The sequence below is a fragment of the Physeter macrocephalus genome, chromosome 16 (genome assembly GCF_002837175.3).
Source record: "Physeter macrocephalus isolate SW-GA chromosome 16, ASM283717v5, whole genome shotgun sequence".
In the NCBI taxonomy this organism is placed as follows: Eukaryota; Metazoa; Chordata; class Mammalia; order Artiodactyla; family Physeteridae; genus Physeter; species Physeter macrocephalus.
The window spans coordinates 86,537,413-86,561,677 of record NC_041229.1 but is presented as its reverse complement, the minus strand read 5'-3'; the positions used below and the strand labels follow the sequence as shown (position 1 = coordinate 86,561,677).

Below are 24,265 nucleotides of genomic sequence, written 5' to 3'. Positions count from 1 at the left end.
TAACACTGGGAAACCCCGAGTTCAACCCAGGCTTGATCACTGCCCAGGTGGGTGACACCCAGCAAGCCTGGCACCTCTGGTTCTTCATCCTAAAAAGAAGGTAGTGATAGCTACTTCCCAGGATTACTGTGAAAAATAACCAAGGTACAGCAGGTGAGCGATTCTAGCACAATGCTTGGCATATGGTAGATGCTCTATGTGTGATTCCCTGTTCCCTGTCCCCATGCAGCCACCCCAGGAGCACCTAGAGACTGGTTAGCATGGTAGTTAAGAGAATGGGCTCTGGAGGCAGAAAATACTGCTCTGCCACTTACTAGCTGTGTGACCATGGGCAAGTTATTTCACCTCTCTGTGCCTCAGTTCCTTTACCTGTAAAATGGGGATAATAAGTAATACCCTCATCAGAGAGTTGTGAGAATTTAAGGCAGTGAATGCACTAAAAGATAAGAGGAGGCATATGAAAATTTTCAAGTGTTCATTTGAGCAAACATCGATTCCAATCAGGCATCGCCAAACTGGAAGTGGTTAGGTGTTTAAGAGCGCTCCACCAACAAGAGCCAGGGGAATGGTTTTAATAGTACAGATGTGGAAGCAAAGCAAGGAAACTATTTGATTGGCTATAGCTTAAGCAGTTGCTTTATTTGGGAGATCCCAGTCTGCTGTCTGTAATTGGTTGTTTTTAATTTCATTTTTTCGGATACGAGCACATTTACAATCAACTCTGGCTTGGGTTTCGGTTTGCTTGCTTGGGTTACCCAGGCATTAAAGCCACCACAGTCAAACGGCCTCCTTGTTTAATTACTTTAACAAATGTCACGGCAGCCCATAGATAACAGAGCACACACTAGGGCTCTCACCACTTCCCAGCTTTGAACTCATTTAATTCACCTAGCACCCTATAAGGGATGCATTCTTTTTCCCTCAGTTTACAGATGAGGAAACTGGGATGTAAGGGTAATAAATAAGCTTCCCAGACTTACCCAGCCAGCAAGTGGAAAGCCAGGATTCAAACCTATGAAGTCTGCCTCCAGAATCCAGGCTTAGTCACTCTGTGGCTCTTGTAAGCCTAGTTCGTGTTACCTGTTATTGCTACGTGGTTGAGACAGCAGAAGGAGGATGGGCTGGAAAGTCTAAAATACTTCATTCCTTCTTCTGCCCCCTTCTCACGTTCAAATACAGGTTTTATGAGCTTAGTGTTTGATACCATCCAAGATCTCCACTCCAATCAAATTTAGGTTCAATGTGATAGTTAGACTTCATTAGAGTCAAATTCCTCTTTTATTTTGGTTTTATCTTAATCACCCCTTTTATCCACTAGTCCAGAAGCCAGTAATTCCCCACAAAGGCGCCCAGATACGCAGTATTACACATTCAACTTCATTCCTTCTTCTGCCCCCTTCTCACGTTCAAATACAGGTTTTATGAGCTTAGTGTTTGATACCATCCAAGATCTCCACTCCAATCAAATTTAGGTTCAATGTGATAGTTAGACTTCATTAGAGTCAAATTCCTCTTTTATTTTGGTTTTATCTTAATCACCCCTTTTATCCACTAGTCCAGAAGCCAGTAATTCCCCACAAAGGCGCCCAGATACGCAGTATTACACATTCAGGACTGTGTGAGACAAACAGAGTTTGCTGTCATCAGATTCATTGCCAGAAACTTTTCACTCTGAAATAGTGGCACCAAGACAGCATAGTAACGAATATAATTTCTCCAAAAGATTCTTTTCTAAAAACAATAGCAGAACAAGATGTTTTCCATGAAAACCTCTCTGCTGAGAAGAACATATGTGTGTGGATACAAACACAAGAAGACTTTCCAAAACTACTGACAAGATGGGAAAGTACCCAACGGTGAGAAACATGGTGTGTACGACCATCCCGGTCCCCTAGATCCTGAGGAGGAAGAAGCAAATCACAGAATTTTAGAGCTCAAAGGAATCTCAATGACCACCTAATCCAGTTCTCTGCAAACTCTTTTTAAGTGCAGATTCTTTTGTTCAAGAGAAATCTTATCCTGAAGATTTGTATAAAAGCTGAGATGCTCTTACTGAATCAGGGAGGAACAGCCCAGAACCTAACCCACTCTGCTTTCATCCTCTCACCCCCAGCAGCTCTTATGAGGGCTCCAGGGAACCCCTGGGGTTCCTCAGAACACAGTTTGAAAATCACTATTCTAACCCAACCTCTTCCTTTTACCATCAGGGGAAATGAAGCCCAGAGAAGCTACCTGACTTGCCTGAGGTTACACAGCAAGTCAGCAGCCTAGGCAATCCCCTTATCTTCCTTCAACACTTTTTCCATGATGACACCTGAGTCCTCTAATGAACTACCTTTTGTTTCTCCAGACTGCATGTGTGTTTGTATTTGTATGTTTGCACCCGTCCCCAGTGTTCCCAAGAAAACCTAACAAACCAGTCCCTGCTTTCACTCTAAAGCTTGGAGTCTGCTATTTGGACATAAGGTGTCGGCTGCCCAGGAGAGATGGAAGCACGGGGCAGAAAGGCAGAGGGTTGTCCATGCTGTCCTGCAGGCAACCAGGAGACACTCTATTTTCAGCCTAAGTTGGGTTGAGTTTCTGCTCTTACAGGGAAGCAGGTAGTTCTCAGCAACAAGACACCTGAGAGCTGACATCCAAGTCAGACCCCAGCCTAGAAGCTGTGGACACCTGACTGAACCGCTAAACCTCTTCGTTTCTCCATCCGTAAGGGGGAGAGGAAGGGAGAAAGCCACCACATGGCGTGTTACTTCCAAAGAGGTTAGAATTTGAACAGTTCATGTGTCCCATGGCCGGTTATGCTTTGTGTGAAAAAGTAGAAGCAAGGCCCAACGTTGTTTCTACGAGCTGGCTGTTCCCTTCATCTGCTCGGAAGGCATGAGGTCGGAGGAAGTGGTGGAGAGGGGCTTTCTGATTAACGTGCTCCATCAAAGAAAACGCTATGACCACAGCGAAACAAAGGGCTCATTCAGTACTTCACTTGCAGGACCTCATATGACCCCCAGCGCACCCAGTGGGTAGGCCCTGTTATTTGCATTAGAGCTAGTTAACTTATTAACTAGCTAGTTGAGTGGTTCAAGGTGACACGACTAGAAAATGATGCACCTAGAATTTGAATTCAGAGTCATCTAGCTGCAAAGTCTGTGTTCTTAACCACTGCCCCATCCTACCCTTCCACCTTGCCAAGCTGCGCGGGTGCGGGGCGGGGGGAGGATGACAGGATATCCAAATTCGCAGGACTCTGTCAGCCCAGGAGGAGGGCGGCAGACATGGGAACCATGTCTGGATTCCCAGGGTTTCCCTTCCAGCTTGCTCTAAAGAGAGTTCCCAGCAAACGCAGGATCCCAGAAAGCTCCCAGAGGCAAGAATTCTCAGCTTGTTTACTGATTCCCCCGGGTTGCAGGGGGAGGGGGCGGGGGGGTGTGAGCTGGGCACAAAGGCAGGATAAAGGTAAACTTTCTGCGTGTGAGAACCATTCCCCCCTCCAAGGAGCCGTGTCACACTGTATGTCACCGTCATCAAAGGGGCTGTGCATAAACCTGAAAAACCAAACGGACCTGTCTGTAGGTGTTACTTATATCACAAGGCTACAGGTGCCTTTATTTCCACTGTACGCCGGTGCTGGGAGCGCCTGCCTTCTCTTGCCTTGAAAACCTCCTCTTTGGACCCAGCACCGCTGTCCTCAAGTAAGCACCTTTTCTTTGCTCTTTTGGATGAATTGTAAGGGGTGTCAGGGCTTAGAGGTTCCGGCTGGGGCCTGGGTCTGTGGGTCTGTCCCCAGCTCCAGACTGCCCGCCCTCCTGCCATGTCCATCAGTCACAGTGCCTCCCGGGAGCTGTTTGAGTGGGATTTAGCTGCTTGCCTGAGAGAGACATTTTTGCGTCCTCAGGCCGTGTAGCCAGCCACGCACCACCGCCGTGGTAGCCCCCACTGCCTCTGGATCACTTGATTAAACCAAGGGGAACTAACTGAGAGAGAATGCATACAGGCACTCTGTTCTCTACCCTTCCTAAAGCTAACCTTAGGAAGGGAAGCTGGATTTTACCCCCAAAAATATTCAGCTTCAAGGAAAGCCCACCTCCTCCTGCCTAAACGCCTCCTTTTCCCATCGGCCTGCTCATGGACCCCCCCCTCCCCGAAACAGAGAAGATAGCTGCCTTATTACAGATTAGGGTGTTTTTCAGGAGACTGGCTTACATAAGTTCTGCCCTCTCACACCACCTCCATATAGAATGCTTCCAGAAAAGCAATGGTTAGGGTTTTTCCACTGCATTTATTCTCAGACCTCTGCAAAGACTCTGCAGTATGTGGTGTTCTTGTGCATTCGCCCCCTGCTGGCAGCCACCAGTAGCACATGCTCCCTTCTCCAGCTGGAGCTGGGGACCCACGTTCATTTGGATGTGCTAAGAATTTTACAAACTGGAAAGGTTATCAGAGATCATTAGGGACAACCTCTTCGCTTTACAGATGAGGAAACTGAGGCCTAGAAAGGTAAAGTGATTTAGGGAGACAGCTTCATGTTTTAGTCTAAAGACACAGGGAGAAGGGTTGTTTGCCCCTCTGAGTGAAAGCTTAAATCTTTTGTCCCCATGTTCTCTGTGAGAATGTTTTTCATGATTCAAGGTGCTGTTGACAAGAGTTTTCACAGATTGGTTTTCTTCTTTTCAGAGAAGTCACCTGAGTAGCAACCTTTTAGATATATTGACAATGATAGATTTTCTTTCCCCCCGCTGGGACAGGAATAGACATACGTATTATGCCTACTCATCTACATATATTATCTAATTTGGTTAAATCCTTGGGATATCCTGAGTATTGTGTTTAAAATCCCCATTTTAGAGATGAGGCATTTTAGAGAGGAGCTCAGAGAGGGTCATGGATTTTTACATAACACACTTTGTATGAAACAAAAATAAAGAATAAAAAATACAATTTCGGCAGGCTGCGTAGTAAGAAATGTGTCCCTTGCCTTGTGGGTGGCAGAGATGGGATTTAAACCCCAGTGGATTTAATCCAAACCAAAGCTGATGAGCTTTGTACTGGAGCCCACAGTAAACTCTACGGTGTACCTCCTATGAGTCTTTGCTGAATCTTTAGAGAAACAACGAAAAACAAACTAACTAGCAAACTCCCTACACAAGCCAAAGAAAGATGAGGAATCACTTGGCAAGATGTCCGCAAGGCAGTTCTCACAGCTTCTCTGGTTTCTCCCAGAACAAACACTCAAGCAGCCAACCCACAATCCTTTTGGAGCAAGCATTGAAATAGTCCAGTGGGTTTTCCTCCATGTGTCCCTTCTTAGGGAGGTCCAAAAGGTGGGGAGTGGACCCTGCCTTGCCCACAGGGTTTGGGACCTGATGGACACTGGAATATCGCTGAGGCTTTAGAGGACAAAAAGCTTTATTTTTCCCAGTGAGATTGCCCAGGTGGTGGGCTCAGGGAAGGCCCTCCCTGGCCCCCTTCTCCATGGTTTACACCCCCACAGCCTTGTTCTGCCCAGTGATGTATTAGCGCATAAACAGCCAATGTGTAGATGCTTCACTGGGTGGATTTTTGGTCGCATGCCCGAAGCGAGGCTGATGATCTCTGCCAGGGTCAGGAAGGGATTTTCCTCCTCTGGCCAACTGGCCAAGGCTGGGTGGTTTCCTGCTTCTCCTCTCTCTGGAAGGCTGAGCAGAGGTGCCATGGACACCACACCTGTGACTGCTGCCTCTGACTCGGGTGAGGGCAGGAAGCCCGCAAGCCTGTCTCTCTGACTGTGTGGACCCTCCCCGTGCACCTTGGTGAGTGAGCCGACTCTCAGATGGGATAGGAAGCCTCTGCAGGCACTGGGGACCTGAGCGTCCACGCCATTCCCAAAGGTCCAGCCCGCCTTTCTCGTGCATGGAAGAGAACCCACTTGATTCCTCCCCCTTGCGTGGAATGTGCTTGACCCTTTCCTCCTTATTAGGCAGCTAGAATGTGGACTACACTTTGGGGAAACCGATTCCAACTGCCGTGGGTCTGTGGATGGGCAGTGAGTGAGGGTCCAGAGAACTTCAGGCGCCTGGCTAGCCCAGGCAAAGAATGTCCAGAGTCCACAGTGGGCATGGGAGGAAAGGGAGAAGAGAAAATTGGGGGAGTTTTTAGAGCTAAAAGTTTCATCTCTGTAGTGATTGAATTGTACTCCAGTTTGGTGAGCTTACTTGACTGCACCATCCAACTCTACCACCGAATATATGCATGTGCGTGTGTGTGCACATGTGTGGTTGTGTCGGCCCACTCCAGTGGGTTCCTGCAGAAAGTCACGCAGCTGGGGCATGTCTTGGAGTCCACCTCATCGGTGTGTCCATTTAGCAGATGAAGAACTGAGCCTCGGCGAGGAGCAAGAGGCAGAATCATGACTCCCAGCCCAGTGCTCTTTCTATAATGACAAACCAGCCATCCCCTCAAAAAACAAAAATGTGTGGTTAGAACAGCAGGTCTAGGACCCTCCCTAGACATCCCTTCTTGTCCTGCTGCTGATTCTAGTTCTAACCCAGCGCTTCTCAACCTTTTTTTTCATTATCACCCCCTCTAGGGAGCCTTTTTAGATCATTGTTTCTTAATCGTACCCCTTCCATGAAATGTTAATATCACAGATTTACTGTTTATCATTTACGTACTATGGCCTTTTGGAGGAGGGTCATAAAGGATTATAATGGCTAAGATAATTCTGACCCTCAAGAACCAATTCTAACTTCAGGCCTGGGCTTACAAATCACTGGGCATCAACGTCTTCACTGAGAAGAGGGTCCTCAAATAGCTGTTCTCTCCCACCACCCTGGTCCACCTACATTAAAGAAATCGTAAGGGCTAAAATGTTCAATTATTAAAAAGAACCATAGAGGGCCTAAGAAGCTGGGCTGCTGAATACAAAGCAGCCATTATTCCTGAACTTTCACACCTAGAGTCCGCTGGCTAAGTGGCCAAGGTCTCTTGTGGAGAATCCAGAGTTAATAACACCCCGTCCTCCCACTGCAATAGCAAAAAAAAAAAAAAAAAAAAAAAAGCTACTGCCTTTTATAAAACACATCTCTCCACAAAGCAAAAGATAATTACAGAAGAAAAATGCATGTTGTACACCTGAAGACAGCCCTTTAAGAAAACTTGATGGATATAATTTGCCATAGAAGAACCACCAAAGGGAATCAGATACAGACGGTGCTGTGTACAGCCCTGGAGAGATTACAGAGCAAGCGAGTGGGCTGGTGCAAAAAGAAGAAAAAAAAGGAGTCTTTAAAGGAGGTAAATATCATACTGGTTAAAAATATTCCTAATTTTTATATGCTCAAATTCAATTTACCAAATGACTTTTGAGAGCTTTGCTAGGCAGAGATGAGGAAGAGTGCACTCCTACTGTCACGTTATGTATCTGGAGGATTCCTAATTGACACCGAAGACCTGGTAACTGTTTTCTATTTTCCTCCACATGGAGGCCACCTCTCCTTTCTCCAAGCCCAGCCGTGAAGGTCATGTCAGAGGCCTGCCATCCTCTTCCTCCGTTTTCTGAGCCTCCGGCCCAGAGGGGCAGAGGGCATTTTTACCTTGAGCCCTCACTTAGGAGAACTTCTCTGGGGTCATGTCCAGAAAGCAGACAGGGCTTTGGGCTCCAGGGGCCCTTCCCTCCTTCATAATCTTCCACCCCTATCCCTCTTCATCCAGCCACCTGCTCTGGATATAAAACCAATCAATCCGTGGGAAAATCAGAGTCCAAACCCAGGCAGCCTTGACTTCTGTTTGATATGGCTCGCAGCGGGAGATCTAAGAATGTGATAATCCGCTGGGCACGTTAACCCTCTCCGGGCACCAGGAAGGAGGCTTCCTAGCGCGGTCTGGTGAACCTTTGATGACGCCCAGAGAGGGTGCCTACATGCGAGAATTTGAACTCAGTTATTTATCTATGTCTGGAGCACAGTTCTCATGCACATCTGATAGTGATGATGATAGATAGATAGACTTGCAAACATCCCCAAAGAAATGATCTTTGGTTCTGGAACCACACAATCCCTGCCCCTCTCGGTATTGAGGTCCTATTTGGCGCGTAAGTGAACCTGGGATGCGTCTGTGAACAGATGAGGCTGTGAGTGTTTTTAGAAAGGGAAGCAGGTGGGTTGAAAAAAAACTTAAGAATTCTGTATACCATAACGCTGTGTGACTTTGACAAAGTTACACAAATGTCCTGGGCCTTAACTTTCTCAGCTGTAAAATGGGTGCGGGGAAAGAATAGACCAACTCAGTACTTTCCAACATGCAGCACTCCGACCACTCATGATACGTGAGATAAAGCTGGTCAGGGGTAGGCAAACTTTTTCTTAAAGCACTAGATAGTAAATATTTTAGGATTTGCAGGCCTAAAGGCAAAAGTCAAGTACATTATGTGTGTACCTTTATAACCGTTTAATATGTAACCATTTAAAAATGTAAAATAATTTTTAGCTGTGGGCCATTCAAAAATAGGTAGTAGGCTAGATTGTGCCTGTAGGTTGTAGTTTGTGAACCTCTGATCTAGGCGGTGCACGGATGACTAATTTCTATTTCAATGCTTATGTCTTTATTTTTATGTATGTTAAACGAATACCGACTTTCCATTTATAGTGGTGATATAAAGTTTTCCTTTTAAATAAATGTGGTTATGTTAAAATAAAAAGGGAAGTGATTTTTTTAATATATTAAGGAAGTTATCATGGTGGCAGGCGAATGACTAAAGTTTGGGAAACACTGGACGAGATGATTAATAAGCTCCTGACCATCTAAAATTCCATGCACTTAATAACCTGGAATCTAGTCTTTGCTTTGACACTTCCCAGCTGTGTGATTTTTGAGCTGCTGTGTCCCCTTTGCAGAAGGGAGTAGAACCACGCTATCTCATCAACATTATTGCGGTAATCATAATAGAAGTTGGGTGAACAGATTTTTCTAATTCACCAAACATGAATTCATTTTTTTCTGAATTGTGGGAATATGGGAAACAGCAAAAGGAAACTTGAAAGATGAGACTGGTGTGGGCAAGGATGCTTATGAGTAGAAGCCCCAGCCCATTTTTTTCTATCCCCTTTCCAGCCTCGACCAGTCATCTTCTCCTAAAGCTTCCCACTTGCCAGCATGCGCAGCAATTAGGTTCATGACTTCTTAAGCAGACCCACCTGCGTTGTCACCCAAACTCCAGCACCTGCCACCTGGGTGCTCTGCGGCGTGTTACCCGGAACCTCAGAGCGCCCATCCCTCATCTATAAAAACAGAACCCACGCCAGAAACTGTCTCAGAGTGGTTGCCCTGGGGACACCATGAATAATGAATGCAAACTGCTCAGCCCAGAGCCCTCTGTGAAGCAAGTGTGTCACAACTATCACAGGTCTTCACTCTCTTATCCAAAACCCTGAGGCAAGACGTGCTGAAGAATTCAGAATTCTTCAGGTATTAAGAAGGTGACACAGGGTATATACGGCAGAGCACAGAATACCCCTCTCAAGGTATTGGCTGCTAGGGCTGCTTAAATGCATTAATGTCTCTGCAGTGTATCATATGAATATGCATCAAGTAGAACAAATAAAACTATAGCTATAGGTATAAAACTACATAGCATATCTATAGTTGTATATGTTTAATAAATGTATAGTATTTATATGCATATATAGAAGTATAGATATAGTATATATTATAATTATATATAAAAATTTTATAACACCAATTCAGGACTGTTTTTGCTGGGAAATAAGTCAGAACCACACACACACACACACACACACACACACACACACACACACACACACAAATATACTTTCAGTTTCAGAGCTTTTGGATTTCAGAATTGTGGATTAGTATGTGTTATGGGCATATGTTTGTGGGCAAAATATGTTTGTGGGCATATTCATTTATAATAATTCTTGCCCTGTTTTCAGAAGTATATATATATATTTTTGGCCACGCACCATGCGGCATGCGGATCTTAGTTCCCCAAACAGGGATCAAACCCCCGCCCCCTGCAGTGGAAGCGCGGAGTCTTAACCACTGGACTGCCAGGGAAGTCCCAGAAGCATATTTTTAGACATTATAATCCAGAGTTCAGGGCTCAGGTGTGAGAGAGTAGGAAAAGTAAAGAAAGAACGTTATTATATAATAAAAGCCTTCATCCTCAAATCCCAGCTTTGCCACTTACTGGCCATGTTACCTGAACAATTGTCTCAACCTCTCTGCCTCAGTTTTCTCATCTGTAAAGTGGGGATATACACACAAACCTCACAGAATGTGGCAAGGATTAAAAAATGTCACCGTGGAAAGCACTTAGAGGGGTGCCTGGCTCCTGGGAGACTGCATGTTTGTAAGCGTTTGCTGTCATTACTAGAAACCACGTGTCGCCCTGCTGGGGGCTACTACAGTGTGGCTTTCTTCCTTCATCCGCCTCCTCACAGCCTCTCCTGCCGTTACAGGGTGATGTTGGACTCAGTGACACACAGCACCTTCCTGCCCAACACGTCCTTCTGCGACCCCCTGATGTCGTGGACTGACCTGTTCAGCAATGAAGAGTATCACCCTGCCTTTGAGCATCAGACAGGTGTGTACGTCTGGAGAAGCTCATCTGAGCTGGGACAGACTGGGGCAGGAGGTGGTACTGGCCTCAGGCGGGTGACAATGCCATGCTGGGGGCCTGAAAACGCCAGCTCTCACCAGTGTTAAGGGCAGAGGGTCACAGGAGACCAGGTGGGAGGAAGGGTCGCTTCTGCAGAGAGAAAAGCACTGGAATCCTCGCCCCAACCTTTTCCCAGCTCTGAGGGCTTGGGGAATTCCACTAACCTCTCTGAGCCTTATTTTGCTAATGGGTAAAAGGGAGATGATAACACCAATCTCTTGGAGTTATTATATTTAAACAATGTAATAGAAAGAAACCCTTAGCCTGAAGCCTAGTACACTGTGATTGTTTGATCATTCTGTCTTTAGCCAACATTTGCTAACTACTAGCTATGCCCCAGACCCTGTACCAAACACCCGTCTCTTCCTTATAGAAGCCCTAGGAGAAATTACTAATTATTATTCCCATTTTATAGTCGAAGAAACTGAGACACAGAGAAGTTACATGACCTGCCCAAGGTCTCACACTTAGTTAAGTTTCGTGCAAGTTGACTTGAGCGTCTGCAGTCTTAACCATCTTACATGGTCATCTTATAAATGATGTAACGCTGTGATTATTGGTATTAATATTATAGATAGTCTCTGAGCTTCTATGTCCTTATCCCTAAAGCAGGGATGAGAGAATTACTTTGAGGATTAAGGGAGCCAAACTGTGAAACATATAGCCTGACACCAAGCAAGTGCTCAGTAAACAGGAGTCCCCTTGCTGCCCCCCAGGCTGCCCTCCCCACACCTCCTCCTCTCCCAGCCCAGTTTTCTCCTCCTAAGAAGGAAGCATGTGCAAGCCCCATGCCAAAGGGAGGCCAGCTGAGCTTTACCCCAGAAACCCTCTATGGGCCTCTGTCCCCAGGTGCTTGGGTGACTACACATCAGAGCAAGCCTGGCTGACTGCTAGCACGGCAGGTGCACGCCCCGCGGAGGGTGATGCAAGCACTGATCGAGCCCTCAGGCCTCACCACCCAGCCTTGACCCTGTGTGCTCCGGCCCAGCGGGGCCCACACTCAGGGTCAGGAGGCCGGCAGCCCCCAGAAGAGGCCAAGCCTCTGAGGACACTGTGAAATGTCCATCTCAAGGAGCCCCTGCCTCCAGGCCAGAGACCAGTGCTGCACAGACAGACCTGAGACACATACTTACAAATCGAGTCCCACACCGTCCCCCAACCCCACACACGACACACTTGTACATATGACATCGCTCACTCTCACCAGGGTCCAGATAATTGCTCATAGACCTGAGTCATCCAGCCGCACATTGTAATTCTCCTTCAGGCCTAAGGAGCACCTTGTTTCCCAGAAAGACAATGAGGAATGTACTCGATCTCCCCTACACTCAGTATTTGGTCAAGAGGCTAAATCTGAAGGAGGAAAACGAAGGCTTTCGAGTCCCTGTCCCTTCCCCATGTGTCCCACGATCATGGAGCCCAGCTCCTGTCCCTTCTCTCCATCCATGCATAACCCAGAGCTGCCATCCTGGGCGCCTCCTCTTCCTGCCTCGTCTACCAGGGGGCATCGGAGCAGGACGGGAGGGGGTGGCCTCAGCCGCCTACCCCGTACAATGTTCCAGGAGCTTCTGTAGTTGTCAAGAGCTCGGACTTTGGAGCCAGGTGCCCTAAATATGAAGAGCGGCTCTGCTATTTAGTAACTGCAACATCTTACCCTCTCACGCCTCAGTTTTCTCATCTCTAAAGTGGAGATAGCGGTAATGCCTATCTCGCAGACTTGTGAGGGTGAAATGAGTTAATAGGTGTGAAGTGTCTGGGACATGGCAGGCACACAGCAAGCACACACAAGTGTGTAAAAATGAAGGATGAGTTTCAGTTTGGGATGAAGAAAAAGTTCTGGAGATGGATAGTGGTGATGTTTGCGCAACACTGCGAATATACTTAATGCCACTGAACTGTGCATTTAAAAAGTACGGACCCAGCTTTCTCCTGTCTGAGGCCTCTGCATTTCCATCAGTGTAATGAGGGATTGGACCAGGTCCTTGCTAGGATCCCTTCCTGAAGCGTCTCTGATTCCTGCATCAGGCAACATCACAGAGGTCGACTTCCTCCCCCACCACCCATTGGGAGACTAGAAATTCCCATCAAGGTGTGAAGACAAACTATCCTCCGAGAGTGGCCCAGCTTCCTGACGTTCCCCGAGGATTCCCCGAGGGAGGAGCCAGGCTTTGGGCTTGCCCTCTGGCCCTCTGGATTTCAGAAGGAGCTGAGTATCTCTGAGCTCATAAAGGTCAAGGTTGGGTGTGCAAATTTAGTCTCAAATGAGGACCCGGGCTCCCTGAGTCACACTGGCGAGAGGAATGCCCTGCAGTGCCTTCTGTCTTTTTGTCACCCCAAGAGGTGACACATGGGTCTGAGTGTCTGCAAAAACCTTCTCTGAGAGGGATGCGTCCGTCAGGGGACAGCCAGGTTCTCCTCCAGACACTGCTCTGCCATCTGTCCTAAGGTCCTTGCCCACCTCCCAGGAAATTCCAGCTTGAATTCAGGGCTGTCCCAATGGCAGCTTCCTGTTTGCGTCTGAGGTCAAGGGCTGGTGCTGGCATCCACCAGCCCCATGACCTTGGGCAGGTTTTCCCCGAACATCTCTGAAATATGCTCTCCTCAGCTGAAATGACATCCACCTCCCAGCGTTGGGAGGATTGACTGAGATGCCACATATAACGTGGTTAGCAAAGCACCTGGCACTTGGCAAGTGGTCACTGTAGCCAGGACACCTCACGACTCCCAGCTGGTGGAAAAACAGCTTTCTCTCTGCTCGCTTCACTTTTCATATGGAACAAAAGCAGCCCAGGTCTCCATCTCAGCCTTTCCAATTCAGAATGTTGGCAGCTTAGACACTTGGAGACCAAAGGGAGAGAAAGGGAGAAAGAAATGATGTGCCCGCTGGATAAATGATGTCCGTGAGAGTGCAGGGAGGAATACGCAACCTAGTTGGGATAACCAGCTGTTTACTGCCTCTTAACTGGCTTTAGCAGAGGGCAGCTGAATCTGTGTCCGACGTGTGTTAAGTGCACAGCATGTGGCCTCTCTTAGAAGCAGCACTTCTGCGAGGCTCCACGGCAGGCTGGCGAGTGAGCAGTCACAGACTGCAAAATGTTCTAGAATATCATGAGCTAACCCCGGCCTTCCCTTCAGCTTTTAAAGTAAAGAATTACAGATACTGGAAAATTTTATCAAAGAGGCACGTAGGAGGGAAGTGCACAAATTTCACAAGCATGTGATATTTTGAAGAGATTATTTCTCCAATCAAGTTCCAGTAGCCAAGCATCTGACAAGCCATGGAGTATCCTGATCTCACCCCTACTCTCTGGAACTCCATCCCGACCTTCACACACCCACACACCCCTCCCCTGATGGCCAAGGTGGCCAGGCCAACAGTCAGTAGGCCTTGGCTTTCGGATCTTCCTTACACTTTGCGGCAGAGGTTTCTAGGTTGAGGCAGCTCTAGGGGTTCCCAGGAGGTCCCTCGGGGACCTGCAGTGACAGCTGAGAAGGACAAGCTTTAGGTCCCCCTCTCCACCCCCTCCCTCACTTTGATTCGGAAGATAGTACAGCATAGTGGTTACTAAGGCTTGGCTGCAGGAACTGGAATCTGCCTATATGACCTCCTCCTCGCTCAGCCACTTACTCGTTGTGTGACCTCAAGAAGGGATTTCACCGCTCTGTGCCTTACTTCCATCATTTACTTTGTAAAATAAGCTACGTGATCTAGGACCTCATAGCATCATGTTGAGGATGACGTGAGAAAACTCAAGGCGTGTAGCACGGTAACTGGCACGTACTAAGTGCTCAACAAATATGTTAGCAATGGGAGATTTTATTTGAAGACAGAACCGTTTCTTAACAAAGGAAAAATGGTGCAAAACCCTGATCTTGGGTATTAACAACCAGATGATCAGGAAGAGAGGCATCTGGGTCTCACAGGGGCTTTTCTCAGGCAAGACTCCTGTTCAGGGTATAGAGGTTTGAGATCAGATATGAGAGAGAGTCTAGGAACTTCTAAATCGAAACCAGATAATGAAATACAAAATCACTGGAAAGCCTAAGGTGAGCCCCGTGGCGGTAGTCACACCCCAGGACACCCCCAAGGAGAGACCTCACCATCAGCCACCTCTGGCCTCTCCACACGCATCCAAGCCTCTGGGCAGCTGTGGCCCCAGGACGGCTAGGGCTTGGTCCTCTCTGCCCCTTTCTAACCACACTCCCACGGCCTCGGGTCTTTGCTGATACCCAGCCAGCCCTTCTCGTCTCTTCTCCACCCAGTTTCTTACACCGCTCCAGGCTTTTTTTTTTTTTTTTTTTTTTTTTTTTTCCATCTCATGGTCTAAATCATTCCACAGGCTTGGAAGAAAAGCCAAGAAGGACTATTGGATGGGGCTAGACCAGCTCAGGAGGGAAACCTAGAAGCAATATATCATTTCAGATCTCTCCTCATAAAGTCCTTCCTTTCAGTGACAAAGCCACAATCGATGGTGCCCGGTGCTATCCAGTCCACTCACTGCCCTCTTCAGCGCTGCTCCAGGCAAAAGACTTTCCCAATTCCCAACGTTAAAAAAAATCATGCTAATCATGGTCCAGTCCGTCTAACTCAGGCCTCCTCTGACCCAGACTGTCTGCCTCGCTCTCACTGAGTTTTGGGTTGCTTTGTTCTGTTTGTCCCTCAGCTAGACTGAGGCCCCGGTGGAGATGGCCTCATTTCCCTGAGAACAAATGTCATCCCAAAATAATAACTAATTACAGGTGACATATGGAAAGCTTCCTGTCGTTCAGATAACTGGGCGAAGTTCTTTACATGCATCATTTCTCTTCCATTTCGTAGCAAACTCCCTAAGAGGTAGGCACTATTATTATTCCTATTTTATAGATGAAGGAGGCTGAGGTCCAGAGAGGTTAGGAAACTTTGTTAGGATTGCACAGCTAACAAGTTGAGGAAACTCAATTAACGTAGTGGTATGAGTAGCCCCGATATTAACAAATATAAATGGGTGGTATTTAATGGGCATTTACTACCTGCCTTTCCACGTATTGACTCACTTAGTCTTTTTAACAGCGTTATGGGGAACGTCCTAGTATTCCCATTTTGCTGATGAGTCCTAGGAGGCAGGACCACTAAGTGTGAGATCACACACCCTTTCAGCTTTTAGGGGGAATCCAAAGAGCAGGTGCCCTGGTTTCAAGTTCTAGAACAGTGATTTTCAAGGAGCCTTCTGGGGCTAAGGAGGGGAAGCTATATAGTACCTTCTCCTAACTCCCAGCAAAGCAGCACTGCTTTTTTCCAGAGAAGTTTCAATCTGAAGAAAATACTATTCGACTAAAAAAGTTTAAAAGCCGTAGCATGCCCGCTGTAAACGATAGTCTTGAAGGAGACAGTCGTCCAGAAGCTTGTGAGGTTCTTCCTCACAAAGTTACTGCCAGGAGTGAGCCAGCCTGTGGAAGAGTTTTGACCGACCCTCGGAGTGGTTTTTAAAAATTAAATAAGTCAGCACTTAAAAATCATGAGATTTCACATAACAATCTGGGCTTTTGGCAACACAAGACCCACCTTCCTGCCTGGCAACAGCCAACTGGAGCTGGGCCACCACTGTCCACTCGGCATGAACTTGCCCATTCCCACTGTCCCCATCGGGCACCGCTTTGGGCATGGACATAACCTGCTGACCCTGTGGGAATCTGAGCGTGCCAGCCAGCTCCAAAACTTAAGGCCTCTCTCCAAATTTCACTGCATCCCAGGTTATGGCATCGGTTGAGAGCATTTCCCCCCAGAATTGCTGAAAACTCCATTTAGCCCCTTAATTCTTCTTCCCAGCGCAGCTAGCCCTTAAACAAGTGTCCTGAGCTACTTCCGACTTCAAAGGAGCTGGCCAAGGCTGCTGTTTAATCGTGGCCTGCGGACCTTTGGATGAAGTCTACCAGGTACAGGACATCATCCGTACCCAACTGGTAAACATAGGCAGAAGGGCCTCATAGCTCAGCTTCTCCAAAAAGTCTAAATTATTTTGTGAATAGTAGGCACACTGAGCAAACACTTTACATTTCCAGACAATACAACCTGTTAAATATAATATAGTCTCTGGGTGTCTCACCCCGTCTTTTGTTTTCCCTGAGTTCATCTCTTCCGAGTAGTGAAAGGGTCTCCATGTCATTCAAACACTGTCATCATCAGTCTCTCTCTCCTTCTTCTGATTTTTCAAACCTAGATTATATACGTACATAATATATATATGTAATATATATAAATAAATACACGTAATATGTAAAATATATAACAATACATACACATACTATATAAATATTTATATAAACTGTGTGCATATATTTTAATATATTTTTATATATACACCTGCATCGGAATTGTTGAGTCAGCCTTCCAGATGTGTGTCGGGTCTGGTCCTTGTCAACCATGAAGAGTGAGGCAAAGGCGATGCAAACTTCCCACGTCCAAAGGCGGAAGGGTTGGTGGAGGCCTAACCCCCTTACCGACCAGCCGCGTGGCCTGAGTCACGTAGCCTCTCAGCACTTCAGTTTCCTCCCTGTGAAGTGAAGATAGTAAGTGTCAGTCCGCTGGCTGGTAATTTCACCTCGGGAACACCCACAGGGGGCTAGGCCGGCTCCCCGCCCTGCTGACTCAGGGAGAAGAGGCAGAGCTGGCCACGCCCCTGTGGGACAGCAAGCCTCCCTGAGAGGGGCAGTGAGCTGGGTCTTGAGGACGTGCAGCAATTACTTAGAGGACAGGTGGGGACCGCACCCTAGGTGACCAGAGGCGCCTGTGCAAAGACCTTGAGCTGGGGGCGATGCTGCGGGAGGGCTGGGGCCCGTGGTGAGGAGGAGGGAGCAGGCCTTCCTCACCCGTGTGGGATCAGGACCGTGGAACCACACCACAGCCAAAAGACTTCCCTCCACGCTGGCGCTTCGCCCGGCACCTGGCTGAGAACAGCTACTTTGCTCGCGCTCGGGAAGGACTCCGCTGGCGAGGAGAGCCTGCCGTGCTTGGCCCTGGCTCTGGGCTCCCCGGGGGGGCGGGCAGGAGCCGTACACGAAGCCTGCTCTGCGGGGAAGCTGCCGAGGAGAGAGAGCCGAGGGGACGGAGGCTGCACCAGCGACACCTTCTCAGGGTCAGTGACACTCCTCCGAATCCCTTAGGCCCCCGCTGGCCTCCAGAAACAACATGGCCGTGGCCGTCTCCCAGAGCCAAAGAAAATGACTTGGGGGTGGAAGAGAGAGGGGAGGGGCTCGGAGACTTGGCGCACGCTCTCCATGGAAAGAAATGAAGTGTGCCCTGCAAGGGCAGCACCCCGATAGGCATCTCCGGCAGGGCTCAACTCGGGACCCAGGGAGGAAGAATTTCAAGGCTCATAAACATCTCTCGTGGGAATACCAGGGAAGTGGAGGCCCCGGGTTTACTCCAGCCAGAACTCGGCACGTGAAAGCACAGGCCAGGTGGGGGAAGGGCCGCCAGGTGTTCCCAGGAGACCCTGGCACCCCCAGCGGCTGATGGGGGTCCCTCCTCATCCAGCAGGTAGAGGCCACAACATCAGCCTCCACCATCCTGGCCGGATATCAACTCTTTGACCCCCACACGTATAGAATTCTGATTAAAACCCTAAATTTAAACAAACCTGAGATCTGGGACCTGGGACCCTTTGCGGCAATGCTGGCACCTGGACAAACGTGTCCTCCAACAACAAAATACCAACGAAAAACATTATGAGGGACTAAAAAATAACTGCAGACATGTGCAGTTGGGGCAAACAATGAACAATAAGATACAAAAAGGCCAAAACCCAACCGCCACTTCTGAGGTGCCGTAGCAAAAGCAGGGTCCTGAGCGTGATACCTGCACTCAGCTCCACCAAGGGGGTGGCAGGCCACCTAAGCCGCCCCTCCCGCCTGACCCACCAATTTTCCCCACCCTTCCCCCGTTTAAGGGACCAGGTTGACCCTCCTCGGAGATCAGGCAAGGGTATCTGTTTCTTGTTCTCACGCCCTCGTGCTGTAGCACGAGTCCCAAGAAAGCCTTGCCTGAATTCCTCGTCTGGTCTCTTATCAATTTCTATCGATTAAAGAGTCCAAGGACTCGAGTCTACAGCAGACCTAGTGTTCAAATTTGACCTCAATCCACTTCACGGTGGGAAAAGAGATTTCTGGAAGGCCTCCACGTTTTAGGGGAAAATCCGAGGAAGTAGAGCTGATGTAGATCAGGGCACATAGCAGCCTGGCCAATACACAGGGGGTACTTAGGGGCAGAGAAGCCATCTCCCGCCTGGGATTAGAAGCGCCACAGTTCCTTTGGGGACAGGGGCAGCCAATGCAGCATTTAAAGGGGGAATCATAACAGCCTCGCTGCCGTGCGCTGTGGGGTGTAACTCGTGAGAGACACTTTCTGTTGTCCACACAGCCTGAGCCAGTCACCCCTGCCTGCCTCTGCTCCCTGCCTTTCTCCTCAGCCCTTCTCCTTCTCTCTGGCTCTGTGTCTGCCTCCACTGTCTGCTCTCTTCTCTGCGCTGACCTCTGAGGACCAGCATGATGGAACGGAAAGAGTAATGGCTTTCAAGTTCAGATTGGGGTTCACATCCCACCTCTACCCCACACTGGCTGTGGGATCTTGGGCAAGACTTCCATGACCCTCAGGCTCCTCATCTGTGACCTCCTGGGGGACAGGGAATGGGAGGTTTGCCTCCCATTCATCATGAATTCTCAGCTCAAAATTTGTTGCTTCACAAATAGAAGGTGTTCAGTGGTAATCTTCTAGACTCTGTTCTAAGTACCCTAAATACTTTTACATGTATTAACTCCTTTAATCCACAGACCAACCCTATGACGTAGGTGCTATCATTGTCCCCATTTTACTGATGAGGAAACTGAAGCTTTTTGAATGAATGAATGAGTACAATGGCAATGGCAAGAATTGTTTATGTCAAAGTACCTGACCAAGGACCTAGTACCTCACATCTTCCATAGCAGATCTGCCACCCCTTCGGTTTCTCCTGGCATTGGGACAGTCTGTTGAGCACCCATCTCTGCCCCTGGGTTAGGCACAGCCTCCTCTCAGCCTCCCAGACAGGATGGCACACACCTCTGTCTGGGGCGTAGGGGCCTTCACTGAAGGAGTGAAGGGAATCTGCCCTCTGGATAGAAATTCCTCAAAACAGCACCAAAAACACAAGAACAATACAACCAACGCTTCCACCTCCCCCTTCCCCTGGAGGAGCCTGCTCTGGTCATCCAAGGTCTGCCAGATGCTTGGGCAACATTTCAGCCGCCCAAGGCCCTCAGCACAAGATGGCCAGGGGCAGCACACAAACCTATAGCCAGTGCTGGGCAGCTTTGCATAACAGCAGAGGGAATCAGATCAGCCTCGGATGGTGCCTGGCACACCACAGGCATTTGTTTTGGTTGACCAAAAATTTCGTTGAGGTTTTTCTCTAAGATGGTGTGGAAAAACCCGAATGAACTTTTTGGCCAACCCATTAATAAGTATTGAATTGATTGATAATTTTCTATGCACCATATAGTCTATAGGCGTTAACCACAAATTCCAGAACAGCCCTGTGAGTGGAGCATATTATCCCCATTTTACAGATGAGGAAACTGAGGCTTAAATGTCTATGGATCTTGCCCAAGTAGAAAGCAGCAGAACCAGGATTTGAACCCAGGCCTGTCAGGCTCTAAAGGCTATGCTCTTGATGTCCTGCTGTCTGAAACCAAATACCTGAAGGGACTTTTTCTTTCCTTCTCCCCTAGTTCCCCCCTTTCAAGGCGCTCCCTAGCCAGGACCAGGTCTCTCGCCCCGTCATTCCCTCTTCTGCCAGTAAGGCCACTTGTAGGATCCAGTCCCCTCTGGTTTTCACTGCAGGACAGAAGGTGACCAGGACCCCAGCAGAACAACCCAGGGCTGGAGGCCCCTTCAACTCATAGGACAGAGGATGAGGATGTTAGTAAAACTAGAGCCTCCTTTGGGACTTCTAATCCTCTCCTGGCTGTCATCCCTCACTTGTCTCTTCCTGGTGCAGCCTGTGACTCCTACTGGACGTCTGTCCACCCTGAGTACTGGACGAAGCGCCACGTCTGGGAATGGCTCCAGTTCTGCTGCAACCAGTATAAGCTGGATGCCAACTGCATCTCCTTCTGCCACTTCAACATCAGCGGCCTGCAGCTGTGCAGTATGACACAGGAGGCGTTCATCGAGGCAGCTGGTGTCTGCGGGGAGTACCTGTACTTCATCCTCCAGAACATGCGCTCGCAAGGTCAGTGCCAAGAGGGCTGGGCTTTGAGGACAGGGGCCCGGTATTGGGACCAAATGACCTCTGAGGTCCTTTCCTACCATATGACTCACATGGTGAAATTTTATTAGCTGCAACTCTCTGTTAAACCAAATCCCCTGCTAACCAGATCTTTCTGTACCCAGAAGCTCTAGCATGCTAGAATCAGAGATTGGAGGTAAAAACAGAGTGAGTTACAAGGAAGCAAGCTGAGTACATTTAAAAAAAAAAAAAAAAGAAGAAGAAAGAAAGAAAAAGAAAACTAAAACACGTTCAAAGACCGCCCAGGAACCAGGCTGATACAACAAACTAATATGTTCATAAAGATTGTTAACCATAGGGCTTCCCTGGTGGCGCCGTGGTTGAGAGTCCGCCTGCCGATGCAGGGGACGCGGGTTCGTGCCCCGGTCCGGGAAGATTGTTAACCATAAAGGGTGGACAAAAAGAGACTTCTGCTTGACATTTTATTAAGCAGAAGGAGAAGAAAATTCACTAGACCCTTTCCCTTCCCTGTTTCCAGAGGAGTCCGACTAATTGCCATTTCCTTTTATCACATTCCTAATGGTCAAGGATCGAATGGCCACAAGGTGGCCCCAGTAGCATTATTTAACACCAACATGCCCTGCAAGAGTAGAATGTTGCTGGACAGGTTGTTTAAACCCAGAAGCATTTTTTGAGAACACACAATTCTGTATCCCCATATCACAGAGAAAGGAACTGAGGTCCTGAATGTTTAAGTGACTTCTCCAAGGTCGACAGGGCTGATTCATGGAAAGTCAGTACAAAGCAAGGACTGTGAGATCAGAAAGAACTTTGTTCCAATCCTGGCTCTCACACTTCAGAGCCGCAGGACCTCTGGCAAATGGCTTAGCCTCTCTGAATCTCCACAGTCTCGCCTCTGTGGTGGGGTTATGATACACACCTCCCCGGGCTGCTTAACAGGATTCAGTGAAACATTATCTGGCACAGCAAATAAGGACGCAAATACAATGAATGGCAACTGTTTTTGTCATCACGAATATAACCAAGAGGCAGAAATTTTAAAAAATAAACACATCTCAGCTCAATTTTAAGAAAGACCTTTCTAAAAGTTAACACCTTCTTTTAAAAAGGCAGCTTCAGGGGACTTGCCTGGTGGTCCAGTGGTTAAAACTTCACCTTCCATTGCAGGGGGTATGCGTTCGATCCCTGATGGCGGAGCTAGGATCCCACGTGCCTCGTGGCCAAAAAACCGAAACATAAAACAGAGGCACTATTGTAACAAATTCAGTAAAAACTTTTAAAAAATGGTCCCCATCAAAAAAATCTTTAATTAATTAATTAAAAGTCGGCTTCAAAAGATACCTAAGGTAGGAAGCTCCCCATCACTGGAGATAAGCAAGCAGTCTAATAGCCCCCTGCTTGATGGCGGTGCCATGGCAGGGATTGCTATTTGGGCAGAAACCCACAGAGTACCTTCCAGCTCTATGATTCTTTGCCGTCCCCTTGATCTCCCCCATCACGGGTGCCTGAGAGCAGGAAAGCTAAGGATGGGGGCTCTCAGGCACTGCTTGGTTTCTGCCCTGGGAGCCATAGCCCCCTGGGGTGAGGAAGGGACAAACAGACCTGCTGTCCACTGTTATCCAGTCTCTGCTTGATTATCGCCCGTGACAGTGACCTGCCAGGAGCAGTGGCCTCCACTCAGCGGCCTTCCCTGAAAGGAGGCAAGTCTGAGCAAATCACAGAGGCTCAGGGAGGAGCTGGGGGCTCCATTCAGAAGCATCCCAAGGGGACAGCCTTGCACGAGAACCCCAGGGCCACAGAGATGAGTATTCCATCCTGAGAAAAGATTCCGCTTGGTACCGCCAGCCTCGGCAGAACGTCAAGTCAATCACGTTTGGTCTCCAGGCCCAGCAGTCCCTGTGCTGGGATCTCCTGCCTCGGGCACTTCCCTTCCCGGCAACTGTTACATCAAAAAATACCTGTCCCTGTTCCTATTACCTCAAAGTCTGTGCAGAACAAATAAGCTAAAAACCAACTGTTTTTTAAGCAGGCCACAAGTTGCCTCTTCTTATTCTAAGGAATCCCTGGAGTCACAAAGCTACCTCCAATGGTGGACTTTCAGGTACTCTATGGGCCAGGGCAGTTATCCTGTTGATCAGTAAGATGATCTACTCCATCAACCTGCTCTGTCCTCAAATTTGTCCTTTAATGTTCCTCAGGAGAGAGTGTATACAGTGATTGAAATACATGTATTGTGACCAAAGTTTCCAGTGTCCCAATTTGCCCAGGACAGGGTGTCTTCACCCATTATCCTGTCTTTCGTTCTCAAAAGTGTCCCTGTTTGGACAATAAATTGTATGTTAACTAGTTATCACCCAGTTTAGGTCTTATATTACCCCATAGATTAGGGCTCGGGCAGAAAATGACACAGAACAAGTTTTAGCAGGGAGGGGAGTTAAAGGGGGCTCTAGGCCCAGCGTGCTGCCTGGCTCAGCAGGTGTTGCAGTAGGACTGAAGGGCCCTGAAGCATGAGGACCCTGGTCGCTGGAAGGCGAAGTCGGCCGGAGAGGTGGAGGGCACAGGAGGCTCTCCCAGCACAGGAGGGGAAGATCCCCCGTCACCCCCTCCTGTTCTCAGGAAGAGGGAGGAGAGTGCGTGGCTGACCACAACCCATCATTCCTAGAACCAACGGCCCTAGGAATCAAGTCACAGCTCTGCCCTGTTCCTGTCTTCTCAGTAAATGGAAACTAGTCCTCACACTGGACACCAAGTTAGAAAGCAGATATCCTCTGGCCTGTGCTGCTACATGAAAATGTGATCTGAAACTCTTGATTCACCCCAGCCTTCAGAGACCACCAAGGCCCCGACCGTCTCCAGGCTCCTTTAAATCCTCATGTCGGGTTCTGCATTTCTTGCAGCCTCGCGTGTCCATTTTTCTCTTTGACCCGCATGTAACAGGCGTTCAGATCCCCAAGGGATTAGAGATCACGTCCCAGATCATAGACTCTGAGAGCCAACAGGGAGGGCGGGGGTGTTTCTGTCACATGTTGCCAGTGAGGAGCACGAGCCCGGAGACAGGGTGACTGGGCCAGTCTACACAGGGGTCAGAGGTTCGGCCCAGCTCAGAGCCCAGGCCTCCTGATCCCAAGCTAGAACTCACTCCCAGTACCCACTCAGAAAAGCCTAGAAGCTGCTGGGATGCGTGGCCCAGGGCTCTCTCCAGGTGGCCTTTAAAAACAAGGAGATTGGGCTTCCCTGGTGGCGCAGTGGTTGAGAGTCCGCCTGCCGATGCAGGGGACGCGGGTTCATGCCCCGGTCCGGGAAGATCCCACATGACGCGGAGCGGCTGGGCCCGTGGGCCATGGCCGCTGAGCCT

The 24,265-nt window shown here is 48.5% G+C and overlaps 1 protein-coding gene across 5 annotated transcripts in view; it reads left to right on the top strand.

The window, feature by feature from the left end:
- The window catches only part of ELF5 (E74 like ETS transcription factor 5), a 42,982-nt gene that overhangs the window by 10,151 nt on the left and 8,566 nt on the right, over positions 1-24,265 (top strand). The window contains exons 1-5 of one of the 5 annotated variants that reach the window (XM_055091457.1): positions 3,632-3,686; positions 5,669-5,783; positions 7,152-7,266; positions 10,449-10,573; positions 20,659-20,892. In XM_055091457.1, coding sequence (XP_054947432.1) covers positions 10,453-10,573; positions 20,659-20,892 — 355 coding nt within the window. In that variant the 5' untranslated portion in view covers positions 3,632-3,686; positions 5,669-5,783; positions 7,152-7,266; positions 10,449-10,452. Of the gene's footprint in view, positions 1-3,608; positions 3,687-5,494; positions 5,784-7,151; positions 7,267-10,448; positions 10,574-20,658; positions 20,893-24,265 lie in introns of those variants that run through there. The other 4 variants (XM_007122035.2, XM_055091458.1, XM_055091456.1 and 1 more) reach the window with 4 other exon arrangements.